General features: G+C 42.4%; 1 protein-coding gene across 1 annotated transcript in view; it reads right to left on the bottom strand.

The window, feature by feature from the left end:
- DOCK10 (dedicator of cytokinesis 10) overlaps positions 1-8427 on the bottom strand; it is a 144159-nt gene extending 135732 nt beyond the window's left edge. Inside the window, exon 1 of the mRNA XM_054515907.1 lies at positions 8314-8427. Within this exon, the coding sequence (XP_054371882.1) occupies positions 8314-8427 (114 nt within the window). The remainder of the gene's footprint in view (positions 1-8313) is intronic.
- Between the last annotated feature and the right edge of the window lie 9454 nt (positions 8428-17881).

Consider the following 17881-nt stretch of genomic DNA (forward strand, 5'->3'; position numbering starts at 1 on the left):
AGGGGATGTGGAGGACTGGCATCCTGCCCTCCCTCAAACTGAACATGCATTTTGCACAGTGTCTGGGTATAGGCAGCCTTTCCTGCCTCTATTCTGTTGACTTTTTGGCTCAGACTCCCCCCAGGGCTGCCAGAGCTTGCAAAGGACTAAGAGGGAAAGAAGGCAGGGAGTAGAGAGTGGGCAAGGAGGAAGCTGCAAGAAGCACTTCACAGCAGAAGAAAGAGGCAGAAAAAGTAGTTTAAGACTTTATTACACACCACTGTGGCCAGAGGATACACAGCAGTCTTCTCCCTCCCTCTCCTCATGCCCTTCTGCCATGCACTTGCTCTGTCCCAGGGCCTGGCAAACACTCAGATCACAGGAGAATATTCTCACACTTTAAAAATACATTTTCTTCAAACCATGTCAACCTCTGCCCCTAAACCACAAGAAAAACCACTCCAGAACAAAGATCACTGAGGAATTTGCATCAAAATGTAGACTTATTAACCATTAGTTGAAATGTTGCAGGCAGCTTGTGGATAAAAGATGCTTCTAGGCCTTGTTTGCACAGCCATTGGGCTCCCCATGTGGGGAGCTTTTAATTTAGCCCTAAAAAAGCAGAGCCAAAAGACACTTAAGAGTCCAGAGTGTCATTCTTGCCTATAAATTAGAAATACACTCCTCAAAGTCATCAACCTAAACATGGTTACCAAAGCAGGTACATCTAGCATGGGCAAGCAATACTTTTAGATGATGACAATTTAAAAACTAAAATACAAAGATAATAGATTTTCTTTTTGCTATTCTAAACATTCCTAGTCACTCCACTTTCAGAGAGAATATTTCTGCATTACTCTTGTGATAAACAGCAACACATAAAAAAATGAAACCTTTTTCCCCTCTATCATATCCAATTCAATTGCATTCATTAAATTGCATTATATCCACATCATTTAATTTAGGTCAACATGTCAGAGTAACCTAGGATCATGTTTGCTTTAAGTCAGCCAGCATTATTCTCCCACCTGAACAGCCCCTTTCAGACTCAGTGACAGAATTGCACTCCGCTTCTTCCACACTCCATGAAGGAAAAACTACACTGCAATTAAAAAATCACTGCAATGCTGACAGCACACTAAGCTTCTGTACACTGAATATTACACAACTGCTCAACAGCAATAAGGGGAAGAAAGTCTAGCAGCAAGTTAATTGTTATTTATTAATGACTGCATTAGGAATTTAAAATGTAATACAGTGTATCTTTCAACTTTTGAGGTTTCCTTTTTTTTCCCCTTTGGGTCTGCAGATACAACCTTGTTTCACAGAGGCAGCAGAAGACTCTCTTGCAGGGAGGTACCATCTCCCTCTCCCCATATTTTCCTGGGATTCCAATGACAGTAGCTGCAGTTCCCACTGCTGTCTACACAGTGTGAACCCACACACGTCACAAACATCCAGATTTCCCCATCTGATGTACTTTTATACAAGCTTAAAGAACATCTACATTAAGTAATCTCAAAACATTACACTGTGTTCCAAAACACGCAGTATTTGGCTTCCAGCTGAAAAGTAACTTTAGAGTACCCAAGTAGAGAGGCTGGATGTTGGCTCCCAGTGTAACACTGGGAAGGAGAGGCTGGGCAGCATCACCTACCCCCAGTGCTCCAAGGAAACTCTCTTCCTGTGTAAAATTTAAGGACAAAAATGCAACATTGACCTCTTCCTGTCTGTATCATGAAGGAAAAACTAGTACCAGTAATGACAAGTAATCTACAAAAAATGTATTTAAGCAATGCAATTTAGGTTGTGATTATGCATCACTGACATGAAGGAGAAAAAATAATAGACTACTGCCTTGAGCATCAAACTAAAAAATGGAGGAGGGGTAAGGAGATTTGGGAAATTTAAAAAAAAATTAGAAAAAAAAAAAGAAAAGAGAAGTAGAAAAAGCCTTCCCAGCTCTGGAAGGCTTCACTGACACACATCACCACCTAACACTAATGTAGCTCAGTACCCTGCTATTTGTCTGTTTGTGCTCTGCCCAGAAAGGGACAACGTGAGCTGAAGTCATTTACACTTAGCAAGCATGCAAAGGACAGGCAGCCTTCAGTTTTCTTACATTTTTCAAGAAAGGGAAAAATTTTCCCATGTCAGAAATGAGAGGAATAAGGGGGATTACAAAGCCAGGCAAATTATTCATCCATGTGGGGCAGGACAGCCTGTGAGTGGGATAAACTTGGAGACAATCATTCTATGGCTTTTACTATAGATTTATTGTATGAACTTGGGTAGTTAGCTGCTAGTGTTTTGTTTTTATTATCAACAAAAACAGGGATAAAGTTGGCTTTTGCTAAAATAAGAATATACAGTTGTTATAAAACAGCGAGTATAATTCAGATTCAGAAATTTTTTATTGAGTTCTGTGAAATGTGGGGAATTCTAAACTGGAAACATTATACACATGACAAGCAAGTCTTTGTGCAATAATCACATTTGTGTCACTACTTCATAGGCCTTTGACCTTATGCTAGAAAAGTTACAAACATGTTTTGACTTCTGGAAGTGACATATGCACTGCAGAATTGCCTGTTAGAAACCACAACAATATTAAACTATCTCTCTGTGTATCCATCCTCCTCCAAAGCCAAACCAAGGCTTAGTTTTCCAGCTTCTCTTTGCTATTGATGCTCATTCTCTTCCTCTCAAGACCCCTTATTTAACCTTGCAGGCAAAAGGAAAAAAGTTAATGCAACTTCTATAAACTGAGAGCATTCTGAGTTACTCAAAATTCAAGTGAGTCCACTTTCCATGAATTTAAAAGGAAGTGTTAGTCAAGTGACAGGCACAAGACAAGAGTAAAAACCCTGCATTTAAATCCAAGTGCCTGGGTCTCCCCACCTCCTAAATGACTGTCTAGGGGTGCACATTAATGGCTTATCTGCACAAGTTATTCACCAACCTGACGGAACTTCCTTGGGGCTCTCTTAGTTTCTTTCCTTCGTTTTATCGTCTTCTTCAGCCTCTCCTTCCCCACAAAGTCTTTTCTTTTTTCCCCCATTTTCTCCAACGCTTTTCTTCTTTCTAAACCATTTTCTTCCCTTCTCTGTCTCCACCCTCTCTGAGGCTCTGTTCCCTTATCTCCTTCTCCTCATTTCTGCATCAATTTCGTCCCCAGTGCCAGATGAAGTTCCTAGAATTGCTCAGAAGCAGACTTTGCCCCTTTTGTCTGCCTGCAGAGGAGGGAGCCTTGCAGCTGGAGAATGTGCAAGTAGTGCATTCTTGCCTGTACCCTTTGCTTGATTTGCCCTCACATCTCAGCTCCAGCAGCCAGCTGAAAGCAATCAGAGCCTTGCCTGGGTGAGACCAAGTGTTCTTAGGATACTCCAGCTGAAAAACATCTACAGAATTGCTTGTCAGACACTCCAAAACAAGAAAAAATGGTTAATAAAGGAGACTACTTGCAAATAACGTGAGTCTTGTGCTTGAGCAAGTAAGGGATGTCACACAGGCTTTAAATGAAAGGTAAGTTTCTGAGTGTAGATTTCTGAACATAGTTCGCAGGTAAATTACAAATATAACCAAACTATTTAATATTTCAACATTGCCCAAGGTTGTTAACATTCTAAACTTGCCTGTCAGGTTGTCTGCCCTGAGCAAACCCTAACTCATCTCAAATGCCAAGGCCTGCCATAACAGAACTCCAGCTCCAGACCTGCAGGTGAGACTCCCTTACCCTGCTGTCATGAACAAACTCTCCCAACCACTAGACCAGGATGAGGCTTTCTCTGTATGCCCATGCCCTTAAGATTACTGCACCAGTTTGGGTTTTTTCTCAGGGAAATAGACATGGCAGGTGTGTGAAGCCAGTGCCTGTGCCCCTGTGTACAAGCACACAGAGTCTATTTTGGGTACAACACCACGATAGACTCACTGCCTTTATAAATTCATTACTTGGGCTCACCCTGGACTAACAGAAGACATCAGGACATCCTCAGGAGAAAGGAGTCTTTTACAGTGCAGTTTCTGTCTTTGAAGTAGCTCAGGTAGCACTGTACCTCCTCCACAGATGGGGTTTTCAGAGATATTTCATTCACAACATGCAAGCCCAATGACATAATGAGAAGAGGCCATACAGAGTAGGCACAGTCCAAGCTCTGGTATCATTATCCAGGTACCAAGGCAGTGGGTGCTCCCTGTGAGGCTGGAAACCACACACATCACTCTTCTTGAGAGACTAAAACACAGCACTGGTGTCACAAACCAGTTCATTACCCACACAAAACTAGAAATATACAACCACAACATAAACAGAGATGTTATTTATTATTTGTAAAGTACATACTACATGAAATACACAAGGGAAACTAAGGAGTTCTGTTCTTTCAGGAGGAATTATGGTGGCCCCAGGTAAGGTAAAAAGGAGAAACCCATATTGTGCAGAAGAGAGAGCCAGGTAATCCAGACTTCCACATGGGAGAGAGCCAGTACTAAGGGATTGGACACACAACTCTGTGCTTGGCTGCAGTGGGATGGAAAGAAACCTGTGCCAAAAAAAAGATACGTGGAGCAACAGGCTAATTCCAGACTGCTATTAACTTGTTTAACGATGGGAGAGAGATGAGGAGCAAGACCTGCCACAGCTCTTTTATAAAAGCAATGTCACAACACTTTATGTAAAGGATGAGGACTGCAGCCAGCAGTACTTAGCCAAATTAATTGAGATCTGGAAATAATAGTATAACATGCAGTTCAGTACTAGCTGAGCAGTTAGCAAGCTGATTTCTAGGAGAACTGACTGGCCCATCCCCATTCTAAAAACTTCCAGTAGAATACTGCTACAGTGACAGACACAAATGAAGCAACAGACATATTAATTTCCCTTTCTTGTGCACAGCTATTCAGCTCTCCTGGGCAGTGGCAGCGAGTGTTCAAAAAGCAACTTTCAAACAAGTGTTTCCTATTAGAAGAGACAAAGAATTTCACATCAAAGTTTCAAAATACAATAAATTATTTACCTTCTAGATGATGCTGATCTATTTCATCAGCTAGTTTGGTGAATTGCCATTACTACTTGAAAGCTTAAGGAGGCAATGGAAACAAGCTGAAGTGCAGGCATACACCATTAACACCTGATAGCAGCACTCCTCCCACCTGCTGAAGAGTTGGGTAATTAATGTAGAATGTGTTACTTCTGCCAAAACACTGCACTTACTATCCCCTACCAGTGAGATATACACATATATTCCACCTTCAATCTCTGTTTCCACTTTTTATCTTTCAGGGCACTGCAGAAGTTCCTCTCTTATACAACACCAAATGACAAACATCCTTACTTCTGCCAGCTCATTTTTCCTGATTATAATGGCACCTTCTTTTTTTTACAACCAGATTTGTGTGCTGAACACTAGCAACAAGTAAATGACTAAATGAGCAAAAGTAAAGGTGAAGGACACAAAAGAAGAAGCAATCTATATGAAAACAGTAAAGAGCTGTAAGACACAACATTTCACTTTTCTCTAAGACAGTTTAGACATTTGATCCCTATGCTCCTACTGAACTGAAGGGTTGCACCTAGAGCAGGTGCTGTCCAAACATTACCAGCAGAAGTCCAGCTGCAACTCAATACAGGACATACACAAAAGCAGTACCAGAAGGCTCAGTTCTTTGCTCTTTACACATAATTCTTTACACATTACACGTTTATGCTTTCCCTCCTTTGAGCTGCCAGTTATTTGCAGAGACAGCAGCTGAGCCAACTTTCAGGACACTCCAACACAAGCCAGATTTAGTATAACTGGAATATTAGGCGCTGATACATCCAGAGCAAGATGTGCTGAGAACCAGCAGACCTCACTGAATACGCCCAATTTTTCTTTCCTGTAGGAATTTTCACTTCTGGTACAAAATGTCAGTTGAAATTCAGCCAGCAATTTCAGGTTCTGTGGAACTTTTTAACAAAAACAACACAGCTTTAGTGCAATGGCTGTGCCATCCCTGAGTGCAAGGCACAGAGGCTAGAGGGAACTGGCACACCTCAGCAGACCTGCCACCCTGGCATTCTGTGTTACAGATCCAAAGGCAGCAACCACTGCCCAGGACAGAACACCACATCTCCACCTGGCAGCCCCAAAATTGCAACCTGGCACATCTGCCAAGAGACCTGTCTGCTAGCCAAGATGCAATGGTTAATTCTGCTCAACCTTGTTGATGTAGGTAGAGATGATTTAACCCTAAAGGGAACAGCTTTGTACTCTGTCATGAGACCTCAGCATAAGGCTTTTTATAAAACTTTGCCTTTCAGAGGCAACATTACTCACAATCCAAAAAAGTATGGTCAAAAGATGGTAACTACATTAAGTTCCCCAGAGCCTTGCATATTCAACACAGCAAGCAACTCAGACTTCAGAACCATTGTGCCTGCTGGTGAATAAAACACATCTGGAAGTCCCTAAGTGATCCCACTGAGCGGTATAACTGAAACCAGAATTTGGTCTGGAATCTTCAAATCTTAACTTCAGTATCTTTCAAAGACCATCTTTTCAGATCTGACTGTATTTGCCTCAGATATTGCATCAAAAGCCCTGATGAAATCCAGCACCAGTGTATTTCATCAGTCAACAGGAAGTCTCACAGAAGACTCACAGGAGTGGCAGATGATTTTTGTCACCCTAGAACTGAAGTCTCGATGTTTTAAAGACAGATTGAATAAAATACAATGTGAATACACGAGGAGTAATTAAATGCTATATTGAGATAGCAGTGTAAGATTTGTTAGCAGCACATTAAAAACACCACCGTCCTTTAAGAAAACAGACCGTCAATTGCAGATTTGCTTCATCAATTTCATTCTGTTTTGTTTCTGCATTCTTGCAGCAAAGGCACAGCAGAGAAAAATACGTTGCTAAACATGGCCTCTTAGGGGACTCAGCACAGTGTCTGGTCAGAGCCCAAACCAATCCTGATGGTTCCTTGAGGGTTTCCACCAAAACTCCATCAGTGTAGTGCATCCTGTTTGATAACGAGCCAAATTCTGATCTCTGTGCCCAGCAGGTGGAACCATGTTAATCTGTTGGTGGTGCCGGGATGCTTTTGTAGGGATTGTAGGGATGCTTTGGAATTGATAAAGGCCAATAGCATGCACAATATTTGTGGAAAGTCAGGAGAGACATGTAACTTCTTCTAAGTTTTCAAAAATCGGGAGTTTTGGAATACTTTATGAAGACCTTCAAAGCTGACTGTAAAAGCACTTCAAATCTAGTGATGTAAAGAAAGCAACTCACAGTTGATGTAGAGGTAACTAGGAACTGTGAACTGGCTGCTGTCTCAAAGCCCAGCAGTTGCTTTAGCACAGCTGTCCATTTGTACTGGGCAAGACCACCAAGATGATGGAAAATGCCCATGAACTTTATGGGAACACACTTACAAAATTGCTTTCTGTTTTATGCAGAGGATGTATTACAGCTAGGCACTGCTGTAGGGTAGACTGATGACCTTTCACTTAAAACTTTCCCTCTACTTCATGAGCTGTCTTGCCTGAAAAACTAGAAAAGGGAAATATTTATCTGAATTAAATGATTCACAGAAATGATATGCTTAATCATCTAAAGAGTCATATAAGTCTCATAATTCATAGCTTCAAGTCCAAAGCAATCTTAATATCAAAATGGCTAATAAATGACTCATAAATACCTAGAGATTTGAAAAGGCTCGTGAACCCTAGCAATTTGCCACCTATGCCTACCAGCTAAGGACTTAGGTACAACTATGTAACAGAGAACACTCCAGTGATGGAGAGACACGGCCTGAAGCCTCATGCGGTGCATTTTAAAAGCGAACGCAAGTAGGAAGAACGGGCTCTGCGTTTCCGTGGCATTTGAGGCTTCTTGCGCGGGGTTTCCAGTGGAAATCACGGGCAGCGAGCGCACACGCTCCTCGGCAGCGACGGTGCCAGCCGGGCAGTGCGGAGCGGCACTCACGTGACTGTCACACACCGGGACCCGCGCCTGTCCCGCTCCGGCCGGGCGCTCCCGGCTCACCCTCCACCCGCCACCGCGAAGCGCAGCCGGAGGGACAGACAGCAGGCGAAGGGAGGATGCCGGGCCGCCGGCGGGGCTGTCAGCGAGGGCTGTCAGTCGCCGGCCGCAGCGCGGGGAGGCGCGGAGCGGAGCGGCTCGGGCGGGCCAGCGCTGCCCGCGGGCTGCTCCGCTCGGGGCCGGGCGGGCCGGGGCTCCCGGCGCCGCCGCCGCGCCCTCCCCGGGACCCGAGCGCGCCTCGCACCTGGGCCGGTGCCCGGTGGCCGCAGCCCCGCCGGGCGCTCCCCGCCGCACTCACCCGCAGCTGCAGCCGCCCGCTGGCGGCCGCGGCGGCCGCGCTGTGCCGCAGCTCCGCCGCCTGCCCCGGCCGCAGCAGGCTCCGCGTGAAGCGCCGCGTCCGCTCGCCGGCCATGGGCGCCGGCAGCCCCGCGCTCCGGCCGCCGCTCCCCGCCCGGGCCGCGGCGCCGTCAGGAAGCGGAACTGGGGGTTTCCCTCCCGCTCCCCCCGCGCGGGGGAGGTGTGCGGGGCGGGGGCCGCCCGCCGACCCTCCCCGGGGCAGCGTCGCGGCCCCGCCGCCCGCGCTCGCCATGTGCGCGCCGGGGCAGCGCCGGCCCCAGAGCGCACCGGGCACGGCCCCCGCTGCTCCAGACGGCTGCGCGCCCGGGGGGGTACCGGCGCTCCGGGAGGGATCCGGGCCGGGCCAGCGCGGCCACACCGCTCTCCGTGCCTGGGGCCACCAAAGGATGCTCTCCCGGCAAGGCTGCGGGTGGGCTCGGCACAGCAAGAGCTACTCTTGGTGTTAACCACTTGCTAAGGTGGGAGCTGCGGTTCAAAGTGGTGTCCAGGTTTCATGAGAAATCTACTCTCTGGTCATCACCGCCGTCCACTGAGCTCTTAGAAAGCAGCCTCCTAGCAGCACGGAGACCCTGCACAGATCAAGGCTGGATGTCTCCCAGTCCTTCCGCCAGCTGGAATGGCATCCCTCTCTCTTCACCATGGAAAACTCAGCCGATCCACAATTAAGTTTAGCCATTTAAGCCCACAGAAGTTACACAATAGTCACAGCTCTCTCAGCCCCCAGCACAGCGATCATACCTTCTGTTAGTAGGAACACAGCTTTATACCTTAACACTAACGCTGCAGTGTGGAGAATAAAGGATTGCTCTGAGCGCTGTATCTTAATTTCTTTGCACAATAATACTTACATTCTCCTCTGTAATGCAGAGTTTTCTTTCTGCAGTTAAACTGGTAGGCATGGGAAAGGAGGTAACCATGAGAGATAGCACACCTGAGTCCACGGCAATCCCTGTAAGAAAAGATTGAATTAAACCCGAGGAGCTTCAGGTGCAATCCCTGAAGGGCAACACTGCTGTAAGAGTGCAACACTGTTGTGAGTGCAACAGCTGAAGCTGCAAAGGTGCTAAAACACAAAACCCAACCGAGTCAGTTAACATTTAGTTAGACTTTCTATTGGGGAATTAACTGTTGCAAGAGCTCCTGGATTACATCCTTGCCCAGAAGCACCGTGTGTGTTTTGAGGTAGTTGTCTGTAAGACACGGCAGGTTGCAGGAATTCACTGCAGCCTCCTCGTGGCTCCCAGTTCTCTCCTCCAAGCTTACTGAAGATACCAAAGGCAGCAATGATAACAGAGTTTAAGTACTGCTCTGCAAAGAAAATGTTTCCCCAAAAAGTGAATTCTCTGAAGTGTGCTCCAGAATTGGCTTAAAAGAATTAAGTTCTCTAGTCTACCCATTTCTACCAGGCAACAGGTGCTACATTGTAATATCTCGGAGATGGCATTTGTTTGAAGCTAAAGCTCAGTAAGAAAACACTACTGGATTGGAAAAGATTTCTTGAGAAATTTGACATAAAAAGCTACTGTGAGATGAAAAAGGAGACTCCATTCATTTTGCAAACAATCCATATAAGGCTCGTTTTAGGAATGCAGCCTGATGTTGCAAAGAAACAAAAAAGAAGAATAAGTAGCCTCAGGGACTAGGGAAGCATTCTGCCTCAACACAAGGATGTAATTTAGGATAAATTTGACTGCAATTTAATGCAGACAGCAAAGAAAACACACATTGCATATGTGAGAAAGGACAAAGAAAACTAATGGTTTCTTCCATTCAGTATGTGCATGGAAATGGTTTTAAGAAAATCATCACCAAAAAGCAGACCAGAAATGTCCAGCCATCCCTGTCTTTGGGCACAGTGCTGTTGCTCCTGCTCAGATGTGGTCAGCTCTGTGGTCAGGCCTGTGCTCCATAGTACTTCTCCCTTCCCAACTGCACATGGGCAAGCTGGGGTTGAGTGAATATGCAGATACTTGTCAGTGAGCATTTGGCTGCTGAAATCTATTAGTAGACATCAAGAAGTAAAAGAGCCAGCTGTTTCTTCACCACAAACATTTTCAAGCCTGCAGGGAAGCGAGAAATAACAAATACTCAAATAATGAGCAAAAAAAGACAGTAGGATTAAATAAAACACATTTTTTATTATCATCCTCCTAAGTAAACATTCAGGGATTATCTAGGAAAGGTCCTTTGTCAAAGACAAGCTGAGCCTCTCAAATTGTCACACACAGTGCAAAGCACAAGTGGCCAGGATTTTACATGCATGTGGTTGTTAACCAAAATCTCTTATGCAAGAGTAACTCTTTGGGTGTGTTTCACTGTTCTTCTGTATTTTAGAAGTTCTTTGGTTTTCAGATTTCAATCAGTTGTTACTCAAGGCCACTGCACTCTCTAAGAGGCTTTCCTTTTGATTTTGGGTAGTGTAGTTCTGCTAAAAAGGTGTATATGCTGTAAGCTGTTAATTCTCCACCTTTAAAGAGCTGCTACCTTGATAAACATGTATTTAGCATTAGTAAAATAGCAGCAACAGCAGAGTAACTTTGGATATCCAATTGATCTAGGACTAGAGATTTTTATTTACAGAAACAAGTCATTCTAAAAATATGAGTTTGAAGCCTATTCCTACAACTACTTAAGGCTGCCCCTGAGAGATGGATGATATAGCATCCCTCATGGAGAGCAATTTCAGCACAGCATAAAATGGTTGGCAGTAACTGTTTGGACTGGGTTTCACACTCAAAGTTGGCTTTGGATCTGGAACACTTTTTTTTTTTCAAATTTCAAGAATGTTTGGAAAACTTTTGTTTCAATACCACTGGTAATCTGAAGCAAACCCCTTCAATTTGCAGTTGCATTAAGTAGCAAGGCCATGTGAGTCTTGTCTCTGTTTAGCAAGACCATGAAAACTTTTCTTTCACAACTGTGTGTGAGCTTGAATAGACAAAAGTTCCACTTTCTCACAAATGCATCAAAGAATTGACTCCATTTCCCCCAGTGACCATTTCCCCCAGGAAAACGAAAGTGACACTGTTTAGGTTTGCTTCTTTAGCATGCTTGGGAATCTAACATTTCTAGAGCTGCCTTTTGAAGAAAATCACAGAAATCTGTCATTTTATATATCTGTACTGGCACAACTTACCCAATATGCATTAGTTTTCTAACACAGACATCCAGCTTTGTTATCTGGGGATTCTAATTCATGCCAACAGGTCACTCAGGAGTGTGCGTATTTAAACATTTTACCTAAGTTTTCTTTGTCCCTGAAATGGTCACTAATTTGATTAGCGAAAAAGGCATCTCTTATGTATTTCTTATACCATTAAGCTAGTGCAAGCAAACATTCAAGAAAAACTCTTTTTTCACTGAGATAACACCTTCCCCTCCCCGTGCCTCTTCTGCCCCTGACCACAAATGCATTTCTGTCTCGTTATCAGCACGCACTAACTGCGAAGTGAAACTAACTGCTGTGGGTTTTTTATCATCTGAGCTGCAAAAATCCCAAAACATACTGTACAGTGTAGCTTCATTTTCTCATGGGCTTTGAGCTTTTTACTGTGTGCAATGTAAAGAATCTTCCTGTCCATGAGACCTTCCTTAGCTACTAATACAGTTTTAAGTTGTCACTAAATGCTGATGCAGATGTTTGCTGCATGGAATCTGGGACTCTCCACCACTACTCATAGCTCAAGGTTGACTCTTTAGCATGATCCTAAATGCAAGTGCCTTTTACATTGGTCCAGTAACTTAGAAACTTTTTAGTTTTCACTATTCACTTCCCAGGAAATTCCCACTGTATCTGATTTGTTACAAATGACAGCACAACCTTTAATTGTTCTGCCACCTGCAGAACATGACAGCCAACCTGCTCACAGGCACTGCCCTTCCCAGGATGACCATGGTTGCTCTAGAGCACAGCTCAGCCTGCCCAGACACAGCACTGAGGAGAGCTTTCTCCCTCCACAGCTGATACCTGCTCTGCATCTACATTGCTTCATCTCACAGTGGATGAACTCAACAAATTCGAGGTGACAAATCTGTTTAATGTGTCATAACATGAGAGAGCAACAGAAGGAAATTAAGACCTGCAAACACAAAATGCCTCTTCAACGCCCAAATTAAAAACTGCAAAAGTAATACTCCTGCACATACCTTTAATATCTACACTTATAGGCCCACTCTGCTGCAAAGTTTACACTCTGTAAAAACAGGCTTATAGCATAAAGGATATTAAGAGAAGTAAGTTTCCAGCCCTTCACTTACCCTTTCTCTAAGGCACCAGGTTGGGTGTAGCTGCCTGAGTAGAGGCATCATTGGCATCAGTAGGGCTATTTTAGCAAGGCATGTTAAAGGGTCATGGGGTGGCTCTAAATAATTCAAGCTTCATGCTATGACCTACTCTGTGAATGCATATAAATTTAAGTATTTCTGCTAGATTTGTGAGGATGTAGGCTCATCACCGAGGAGCTACAAATCACTGACAAATCACAGTGGAACTGTTATTATAAATCAATTAATACATGTATGTCTTTAATGAATGAGGATCAAGTTGGTAGTTAAATCTCAAACACTGGTCAAACAGTCCCCTTATCCTTTTTAAACATTCTTCTTAGTGGAAAACACACCGCTTGTAGAAGACAGGCTGTGTCATTATTTTACATGTTCAGCAAGGTCAGAATGTCTTTTCTTAATTACAGAATACCAAATCTGACTCATATTTCATTACAATGCCAGGGCAGAATTCTAGTCCTTCTAGAGAGTTAAATGCAAGAAGTTAAGAAGAATAGAACACTGCAGGGTTAAAAAAAAACCCCTCCATATTTAAAGGCCTCTAAAGTACCCAAGTACACAATTTAAATGAAAACAAAGATACATACATATTTAATGTTATCTCTGACCAGGGCATGCAATCACATAAGCAGCCAGAAAATCCAGTATGTCTTGTGGATCTGAATTCATTCATGCTTTGAACTCTAGAGATAAGCTCCTCTCCCATCCCAACATCCTTAAATTTAATACTACAAGAAGCATTTATTCATCCAAACCAGTTTCTTTAGGGTAATGTGTCTTTGCATGATGAACAAGCATAATTTACTGCCAGTTTTTATGTGGTATGGTTTTAAACCCGAGAGGGCACTAGCTAATGGTTAAGGCAATAATCTGGACACTTGTGTTGATTCCTATTCTGCAGGATTTATCTTCTCTATCTGACTTTTCTCCAGAGGATGGGAAAAACTATATCCTCATCATGGGTGTAGTTAAAGGGGTTCAAATGTTTAGGTCACAAGGTCCAAATGAGTAACAAGGCTATTTATGTCTATATGTAAATATTTGCGAGAATAGTCTCATTCAGAGCTGGAGTTTCACAAAAAAAAATTCCATCTAAATATTGTATTCCATTTTCTGGTCAGCTGTATAATTCACATTAATCATTCTCCCAATAAACAGTTTCAATACTTTCCCCTTTATAAGGGTAAAAGTGCAAGAGCAATGTTGTTTATAAAGCATGCAAACACTGCATTCAAACCAGCATTATAACTACCTAGCTGGAACATACAAGAAAAAAGTTCTTTTCACTTCAGCTGTGCAAATGCAAACCCTTGAATTTGTGACAGCTGTATTAGCCTCTTAGGAGAAGATTCACACATGATTTAAGCACCTTTATGGAGCAGAAGCATTACTCAGTGATTCATGAGACACTCATCCTGTAAGTGCTCAGGCACTCATAGGACTACAGACATTGTTAAATACAGAGTGCTCTTCTTAAGTGTGCAGAAAATAACAAGTTTGGTGTTTAAACCTTTCTCTCCAAAGCTGTTATGAATTCTCAAGCATGGCAGCACTGAGCACTGCAGCCCTTCTAAGATTCATTCTTCACATCCTCTCTCTGTTGAGTCATCAGACTCATTTTGGAAATTCTCATAAAATTCCAACATAGAAGCTGCAAGGAAAATCATGTCAAATCAATTTCAAGTTAATCTCAATCACTGGATGATTGATATGTTCTCAATTTCAAAATATGACTCCATTATCAATTGCATTAAACATACATTGGTGAGAGGCTCCATTTGGTATGATGGATGCAATGTCATGCCTGATATAATTGTGACATCAACACTCTTGTAAATAGACTGAGGTCCATTGTCACAAAAACCAGATCTCTGCCATGTTTTGCATTGGTGAAAGTGCACATAATCACCCAAATTAAACTACAGCTCAAGCAGCCTCTTCCCTTTTAAAGTAGAAATTCTCTATTCCATGTAGCACTTGACAAGTGTGCATCATTAGAACCACCTCTTTAGTTTAAAAAATTGGCAGAAAATTTAAATATAAAATAGCAGAAGCTTAAGGTAATTGTGATCACAGTCTTAATTTAGGAATATTCAGAGCAGCTTGAAACTTCTAGTAAGTGCTCCACCTGCACATTTTTCACTGTACTTATAGATGATACTAAAGGCAAGATTAATTGTCTTCATGCTTTTAATTCTCACTTTTATGTCCCATACCTCCACAGCACATACTCTTCTTTCACAGTAAGCATATTTTACCATTTGTGGAAGTCAACCAGGTCAAGATCCCGACCTTTCCATTTTGAAATGCTGTTTTTTCATGATACTCTATACAAAGTGTACTTGGCATTGAGGATTGCATTCCAGGATCCTCTTTTTTCTTTTCTAAATACATAGTCTGCTTGATTTTTCTACTGCTTGAAATGATTAATAGGATAGGTCTTGTGATCTCTAAATTTAAATTTTAAAATGCATTTGGTCTGCTACCTCACAGGTAAAAATTCCCAATGGAAAAGAGCTGGCATGAGAATTGAATCCAACCATAATTTAATGGATAATCCTCTTGGGTGAAATCTGGATTCTTTGTCATATTTTTCTTTTTTAAAAGCAGATGTTGCACAAATGTTTTTTTCCTTCATGAAAATGCAGAGCACATAGACAATAAGATCAATGGTATAAAACAATAAACATATTTTATTGGAGCAAAACCAGCCAACCTGACTTTACTTCTGCCAAAACTCTTGGGCACTGCATATTGACAAACAGTCAACTCTTTGGAAAAGGAAGACATAACCATAACCAAGAATGAAGCCAGAAACAGAAATAAGGCAGAATGCCCATTATATAGTTCAGTCATTTTTATAAAGGTAGGCATAGATTTCAATAGAGTACAGGTCCAGTTTCAAGCAGGAGGAAGTAAAGGCTGAACCTACTACTGCCCCTTTTTTTAGGTGGTTTGTTGGGATGCAGCAAGATCCTATAGCAATGTACTGCTGCCACGGTGGGAAGCAGCTGCTGGAGACTGGAAATTCTGCATGACCAGATGGGAGTGAAAAGGATAAATGTGTTGGACATGATTCAGTACTTTCCTTTGGGAGGAAAGAACTTTTTTTTCTTTCTTGCTCCATTTGAGAAAAAAAAAAAGAAAAAAAAGGCTAGATGTTCATAGTCAGAGCACTCAAACTGTGGAAGAGGCTGTTCAGGAAATGCATCCACCAGCTTGCACATCCCTAAATACAGCCTGGAACATCAGGGAGTGGCCTCTGCCCTTATCGTTGACTTCCTCCCACCACCCTGACTGCACAGGGGGAGGAACTGTCCTCAAATGTCACAGGAAAAGCAGAGACCTTTCCTCTGCTGCCTCTCAGACTCCTGTTCTATTGCTGTGCTGGAAAAGTGAGTAGGAGCCACAGCAGCAGCCCTGTGCAGTCTTGTCCCTACCACAAACACTCACACACTAGCTACTAAAGCCTGCTCCTTGAGGTGGAAACGTGGTCACATCATGTGGCTTTAGGGTAAGCTTTGTTCTCTATTTCCACTCTTGCCTCTCACACAAAGTGGTTGAAATAATTTTTGTTTCACTTCGTGAGCAAACACTCACAGTGAGACCTAATCTTCTCACTCTCTTTGCCACCAGAATGCAGAAAGATTTAAGATGTCTCCCACAATCCCTCTGAAATCTTGTCTGGACACTGCGAGAACACTATTGCCAGAGCTGATTTAGTTGTGGAAAACACTCAGATTGATGTAATCTGGCTCTTTATAAAACATCCAGAGACCTGAATTTTCCAAGTTAGAAGACTCTTGGGCCCACTCCTGCTTCTGAGTCAGAAGGGTTGAACAAAGTGCTACACCATAAACATGTGTCAGAAAAAAATGTAAACAGGCACTCTGAAATTTACTCTCCAGAGGTTAGTTTTGCTAAAATTTGCTGCTTTCTTCTTCACTTACAAGGAAACTTGTGGAATAAAAAAAAGAAGATAGTCAAGTTATCTTCTCTCTGTCCTATTCAGTGACAAACAGCTAAAATACTAAAAATCCTCAACAATCCAGAGGGATGCATTGGCAGGAGAAAGGGGAAAATGTCATCCCTGAAGTATAAGCCCTTTGCTCAGCAGCTGATTGTAACCAATTTATGTGAGTGAAAATCCAGAGTTTTATCTAGTTTCTGTGACTATAAGAGCTGCCACTGGGTCCAATTTGCTTGTACCACATAAAGTTTGTATGTCCTCGAGCAATCACTTGATATTTACAAACAGCAATACTAGAATGGCAATAGGTTTACTTTTAACTTAAATTTAGACACTTAATAAATTAAAAATAATTGTATTTTAAACAAAAATCCTTTCACCTATCCAGCAACAAGACCAATTTGAGGTCAAGCTCAGACTGTAACTCATAAGATGTAAATGAAAGCAGCAGGTTTTATAGCATATTCCACACTGGAGAATCAAATGAGTTCTTTCTGATGGACTTCTTGAATCTTTGGAGTGCATCACAAAATCTATAAACAGAAGTTCTAATACAGTAACAGAGAACAAAAATACTAATAAATTATTAGAAAGTGATTTGTTCTTAAATGAGAGCACAGATGGGCACCATAGCTACATAACATCCAATGGAGAGAGCTACCCATGGAGACCAACTGAAAATCTGAACAGGAACTTCTGCCAGCATCAGTCAATGTAAAATAATTCTGCGCCTCTGTCTGTAACAATGGCAGGTGCCAAGACATCTCTCTTTCTTTACTCATAAATAAAAACATTCAACAAGATGGAATAATAAGTTACTCTGCTTAGGGTAACTCTATATACTTAATGTAACTAGAGAAGAGTGTTAAAAACTGGCCTGCAACTGTACTCTGAAGCTGTTATCAGATTCTGGCTTTTATTTGATAGTAACCATACGTCATGTTCTTGAGACTGACCAAATCTCATTAAATAAATGCACTAATTTTACTGGACTCTGACATTCTCGCCTTCATAAGCAAGAGGGACTCACAAGTAACTTTCTACTGAAGTACATCTTTAACATGAAGGAAAAAGTCTCTCCTGAAGTGTACACACGTATTCTCATTCAACTTCCATAGATTAATTAATGTGGCAGAGGGGAAAGATGCATACATTGCATGTAAGGGAGGATTTTTACAGCAATTACCACCTTCTTTTTTCTATATGATACCTTTTCTGTTACTATCTCTGCGGTGGAACACAGAGTCGCTCATTT

Source organism: Molothrus ater, chromosome 10 (assembly GCF_012460135.2).
Source record: "Molothrus ater isolate BHLD 08-10-18 breed brown headed cowbird chromosome 10, BPBGC_Mater_1.1, whole genome shotgun sequence".
Taxonomy (NCBI): Eukaryota; Metazoa; Chordata; class Aves; order Passeriformes; family Icteridae; genus Molothrus; species Molothrus ater.